At 36.5% G+C, this 6,013-nt stretch overlaps 1 protein-coding gene across 1 annotated transcript; it reads left to right on the top strand.

Annotated features, from left to right (window-relative positions):
• Window positions 1–4,202: 4,202 nt before the first annotated feature.
• Window positions 4,203–4,886, top strand: LOC133299870 (uncharacterized). The gene has a single exon (XM_061499366.1). It carries the CDS (start codon window positions 4,203–4,205, stop codon window positions 4,884–4,886), a length of 684 nt encoding a protein of 227 aa, XP_061355350.1.
• The last annotated feature ends 1,127 nt before the right edge of the window (window positions 4,887–6,013 follow it).

Raw genomic sequence — 6,013 nt, 5'->3', positions numbered from 1 at the left:
AAATTATAATCCATACATAAAAATTGAATCTTTAACTCTTTAAAGAAATTTTAACTGTGAGAAACAGGTTCACAAACAAGGTACCATCACCCGTCTATGGTAAAGTAACCGACCTCTTATACCACTTGAAAGTAGAATTGGTCTTGAAGGCCGAAACATGCGTGAGGGAAAAACAAAATTTTTCGCAAGCGGAACACACATGCATATCAAGATACATACTTTAAGACGTATGTCATACCTTGTTCGTGAAAACTCAAGATGATCAAGGTAGGTCTGAAGGGTTCAGACCCTCTAACGTTGATCTACACCACCCGCGTCTAGATACAGGAACTCCTTCCAGTAAGGCCGCCGATTGATCACCACAATAAGGCTTGCTATGCGCTCAGTGTGTGATGCAGGAGGCTAGGTAAAAGTGTTTAGAAAAGTGAAGTGTTCTAAGAGAAAACCTCACAAGGGGCGCATAGATGAGTAGAGAAAGGCTTGGCTTTTTCACACAAACCTAAGGAGGAACTAACTGCTACTTAAGCACACAAGAGGAGCCTTTTTAAGTTTCAAAAACAAATCAGATTTTTCTCCCAAAAATCTGATCAAAGTGGCGCCCTATGGGGAGAGAATAAGTGGAGTTGTTGCATTTCAAAAATTGACAACAACATCCCAGAATATTCTCATGAGACTAAGTTCAAAACCTAGTCAGAAATCTGACCATGAACCATCATATAATCAGCTATATGGTGCGCCCCATATAGCCTAAAAGGTGACCATATACATTTGAGTTAATTGCATTTCAAACTTATATCAACTCACTCAAATATTCTCCCAACAGACCGTATCTTCTGGAGCTGATTTTGATGATCAAATCTAGCCAAAATCAGCACCCCATTATCCTTGGATTATGTCCAAAAGATCTCCTCCTGATATGTTCCAACAAGATCTCATCTTATCCTTTTGTTATGAAACAACTTTTCATAGCCAATTCAAATTCAAATTTCAAACATTTGAATTCAAACTTTCAAACACTTAAATTTTAAATTCAAATTCAAATTCTAAATTCAAATTCAAATTTCAAATTTCAAAATTCAAAATTCAAAATTCAAATTCAAAATTCAAATTTCAAAATTCAAAATTCAGATTTCAAATTTCAAATTCAAAATTCAAAATTTGAATTTCAAAATTCAAATTCAAAATTCAAAATTCAAAATTCAAAATCAAAATTCAAATTTCAAAATTCAAATTTCAAATTTCAAAATTCAAAATTCAAATTCAAAATTCAAAATTTAAACATTTGATAATTAATTTAACTAATTAAATTAATTAGTAATGTCTTGGACTATCTAAGCCCATTACTTTGATCCATGCGCCCTCCACCCTATCTGTGGAGTTCCAAACTACTTCTTGGGCTAATAACAATTGTTAGGCCCAATATCTTTAATGCTAAAGCATCTAGACAATTAGGTGTTAGTGTGTGACCCATTAGGTCCAACATAGCCACTGACATAAATGGGTTTGGGCCCAATAAGCCCACAACCCATCTAATGACAACACAGAGCACTAGCAATGCTTTGTTGCCCCAAAACTAGTTAGATTAATGACTGGATCATCCTATTACACATATTTGGTTGCCGTATATATTTCCTTTCGTCTCGGTTACCTTCCCATAAAACCTAGGGTAAGGAAGCGTATCAACCCCTGCGGTTTAGGGTAAGCTTTATTCGAAATAGGGAATCTTCAATTTACAGACTCTAAAGGCAGATCATCTCATGATCTCTTTTACTATGCATAGATTCCCGAGTCCCTGTAAATGTCATCCCGATTTCTCCGATTTACAGATAACCTAATCTCTCACAGAGATTTGACGAATTCCTTTAGCTTATCACCCTAGCCCTGTGTTCTTTCAGGACAAGCCCAACAGTATACATATGAGTTTCCATGTTTCAGGCAGACGAGGCGCACAATCAAAGCATGCCTTCTAGAACACAGTCTAGGTAATAACTTCTGGTCTTAGGAAAGACATACCCAAATATAAAGAGACTACTCTAATGACACTCTCTATGAGAGTTCCTCATAGAGTCTCTTTGTGGGTCTGTTCAGTGCGAGTTATACCCTTATAGGTCCACCCACGACTTTAGCTAAGACATCTCCATATCTGTAGCTCATGAGGTCTTTACCTTGCATCCAAATACAAGTAGATAAGTCGTGCTAGTCTTACCCGAGATCACTGATCCCCATTCTCAGTGTCTCTAGACTAGGAACATAAAATTAGGAATAAACATGCAGTATCCTTGAATCCTCATGATCGTGATCTCATCACAGATACTCAAGAGATACCTATTTTATTTCATGGGATTTATCCAGTTACTCATATAAATATTAATCGTAATATTGAGAAAAAATATGAAACAGGATAAATAGTGCTTTTATTTGCGACAATATAAAAGGTCTACATATGTCCTAATCTAATCAAAAGATTGTCTCTAGGACATCCATATACTAACAACAAATGCCCCAGCCACATTCCAATCTATTATGAATCATCTTTTCAAACCTTTTTTGAGAAGATTTATTATAGTCTTTTTTGATGACATATTGGTTTTCAGTAAAAATATAGATGAACATGCTCAGCATTTGGAATTGACTCTCAAATCCCTACAACAATATGAGTTCTTTGTTATGCTCAATAAATGTGCTTTTGGCCAGACAACCATTGAGTATTTGGGGCATGTGGTGGATGCAAGTGGTGTATGTGTTGATCCAAAGAAGATCTCAGCCATGATTCAATGGCCCATTCCTACGAATATTAAACAATTAAGGGGTTTCCTTGGACTCACTGGGTACTATAGAAGATTTGTCAAAGGATATGCTTTCTTGGCTCTTCCTTTAACCAACTTATTAAAGGGTTCTGCTGTGTTCAATTGGTCTTCAGAAGCTGATGCAGCCTTCTTGGAACTTAAGCAGGCCATGTCTCACACACCTGTATTGAAGTTACCAAATTTTGAAGAAATGTTTGTTTTGGATACTGATGCCTCGAATCAGGGTGTTGGTGTTGTGTTGCTTCAAGGTGAGCACCCTATTTCTTATTTCAGCAAGAAGCTGGGCCTGAGATTAGCAAGTGCTTCTACTTACATTAGAGAGTTGTATGCTATCACCACAGCTGTGAAACATTGGCGCCAGTATTTGTTGGGTTCCAAATTTATAATAAGAACAGATCATAGAAGTATCAAGGAACTTCTCACTCAAACTATTCATACAGTTGAGCAACAAAAGTACTTGTGTAAACTGATGGGTTATTCCTTTCACATTGAATATAAGCCAGCACCAATATAATGGCTGATGCTTTGTCCCGAGTAATTGATTTGGATGCTGCCTTCCATGTTTCCATATCTGAACCTGAGTTTGACATCATTTCTGAAATCAAACTTCAGAATTGACATGATCCTCAATTATTGCAAATTCACCAAAAGTTGAGAGATCATCCCAACAGTGATCCTGATGTGCTGCTTCGAGAGGGAGTGCTCATGTACAAAGGCAAGTACCTCCTTAGTTCTTCTTCATCATTAATTCCTGTATTAATTCAAGAGGCCCATTCTTCTTTAGTTGGAGGACACGCGGGTGTTTTAAGAACTTACTTGAGGTTGTCAGCTACCTTCCATTGGTCTTCTATGAGAAGAGATGTTAAACAATTTATCCAAAGCTGTCACATTTGTCAGCAAGTCAAATATGAAACTTCTAAGGTGGCAGGTTTGTTGCAGCCCCTCCCAATTCCAGAAGGTGTGTTTGAGGAACTTTCCATGGATTTCATTTGTGGACTACCTCCATCAAAAGGCTTTACTACTGTCCTAGTTGTTGTTGACAGGTTATCTAAGTTCGCTTATTTTGGTGCATTACCAAATTCTTATACAGCTTTTACAGTTGCTAATCTGTTCTGTGAATTGGTTGTACGCATCCATGGCTTTCCTCGATCTATCTTGACTGATAGAGATCGCATTTTCTTAAGCAAATTTTGGAGCCATTTGTTCAAGTTAAGTGGTACTACTTTGAGGACAACTTCTTCCTACCATCCACAATCTGATGGTCAAACATAAGTGACCAACAGGTATCTTGAACAATACTTGCGTTCATTTTTCTTTGACCAACCACGTTCCTGGTGCAGTTTCTTGTGTTGGGCCCAATACCATTACAATTCAGCCATTCACTCCTCTATTGGCATGTCTCCATATCAGGCTGTTTTTGGAAAACCTCCAATTATGATACCCTTTTACCCGAGGGGAATGATTAAGTTAGAAGCTATTGATACAATGCTGCAACAGAGGAATGAGATTTTAGCTCAACTCAAACTCCATCTTCAAAGGGCTCAGAACCGTATGAAGGTTCAGTTTGATAAGCACCACAAAGAACATTCCTTCAATATAGGAGATCAAGACCGGGCCCGTTTACAACCGTATAGGCAAGTGACAGTTGAGAGGAGAGCCAACCATAAACTTGCTAAGAGATTCTTCGGTTCTTTTGAATTTCTCAGGAGGTTGGGAGCCACTGCATATGAACTGAAATTGCCTTCAGGGAGTCAAATTCATCCTGTGTTTCATGTATCACAATTGAAACCTTGTGTGGGCCCTTTGCCAATTGTGCCAAATCCACTGCCTTCATCAACGGTTGATAACCGTCCTGTTCAAGTACCAGTAGCCATCTTGGGCATGCGTCATGTATCTTGCCACGGGAGTCTTTGGTGCAATGGTCAAATTCGATTCCTGAAGATTCCTCGTGGGAGAAAGAACAGGATTTGCATCACTATTACCCATCTCTTGACCTTGAGGACAAGGTCATTGTTGAAGGAGAGGGAAATGTTAGGCTTAGAAGATCGAATAGGGACAAAAAGCATTCTACTAGACTAGCTGATTTTGTTGCTTGAAGAAACCATTTAATTGCTTCTGTATTAGTTGCATTTAGTTAACAAGGGTTAAGCGGTTAGCTTACATGTGTAGTCTGTTGCATGCAATTGTGTAGTGGGAAGTTAGTTAGAGGACACGTGGTCAAGTAGGTGGCTCATTAGTTGAGTGGGAACTTGTATATAACTTGATGGAAACCTGTTAGTCATTCATTCAATAAAAATCTCGATACTGAATTCTATTTTTTCTTTCTTTGGTTCGGTTCTGTTCTTCTTAGGTTCCATAACCTAACAGATAGTTCGGGTATAAAGTCTTGGGCTAACCTTTGGGCTATAACTAAATGGGCCCAACCGAGTTAATTATCCCGGAACAAATTGCTTTACCAATATTCTAGACTTAAATTTTTAATAATAATAATAATAATAATAATAAATTGATCAATTATATAAACAATATCTCTCTGGTATCATTCATCTCTTTTTTTTCTAGAAATATTTCAGTCGATTCATCGCTTCACGATTCAGGTTCATAATTAAAGTTTTAAATCCCTTCTAAAAGTAATACTGGGGAGGAGGTATCATTCATCTCTTGATAGTAGACTTCTTGTTCTCATTTGATCTTTTACTCGTTTCTCATATCTTTGTGAAGTTAAAAACTAACTATTGTGCATATCGATTATTCAATGTTTAAAGTTAATTAATTATAAATCACTCTTCCACGTGAAAATTCATGGCCTGGTATTTTTCTTTTTTTCTTTTTAGGAGTACAATACCTTTTTTAAAGATTACAATTTTTTCTAATTGTATGATTAACTGCTACTCTGACTATAACTTAATACTTTTTACCTCAAACTATTTTGAATGAACTCAAGAGTATGGTGATAAAAGGAAAATTCACTGACATGGAAATATTGTTAATTGGTGTAAAAATAATAGGGATTAATATTTCTCTTGTTGTAGGAGATAATTTTATTTTCTACATATATAAAAATGTTTGTGCGTATCCAAAAAAAAAGTGCATGTGATTTATTTTTCTCTCTCTCATATGTTTCCATAAGCCCACATGACCCTATACATTTTTATATGTGTAAAAGAGAAAGAATAATTTTAAAATAATAATTATTAAATAAATGG

This window comes from Gastrolobium bilobum, unplaced genomic scaffold (genome assembly GCF_033153095.1).
Source record: "Gastrolobium bilobum isolate Gb01-03AN ecotype WA unplaced genomic scaffold, APGP_CSIRO_Gbil_v1 utg172874, whole genome shotgun sequence".
In the NCBI taxonomy this organism is placed as follows: Eukaryota; Viridiplantae; Streptophyta; class Magnoliopsida; order Fabales; family Fabaceae; genus Gastrolobium; species Gastrolobium bilobum.
This window is presented reverse-complemented; position numbering and strand designations above follow the sequence as displayed.

Excerpts from the sequence above, each read along its gene's own strand:
- LOC133299870 (XM_061499366.1), top strand. The coding sequence starts at position 4,203 with ATGTCTCCATATCAGGCTGTTTTTGGAAAACCTCCAATTATGATACCC.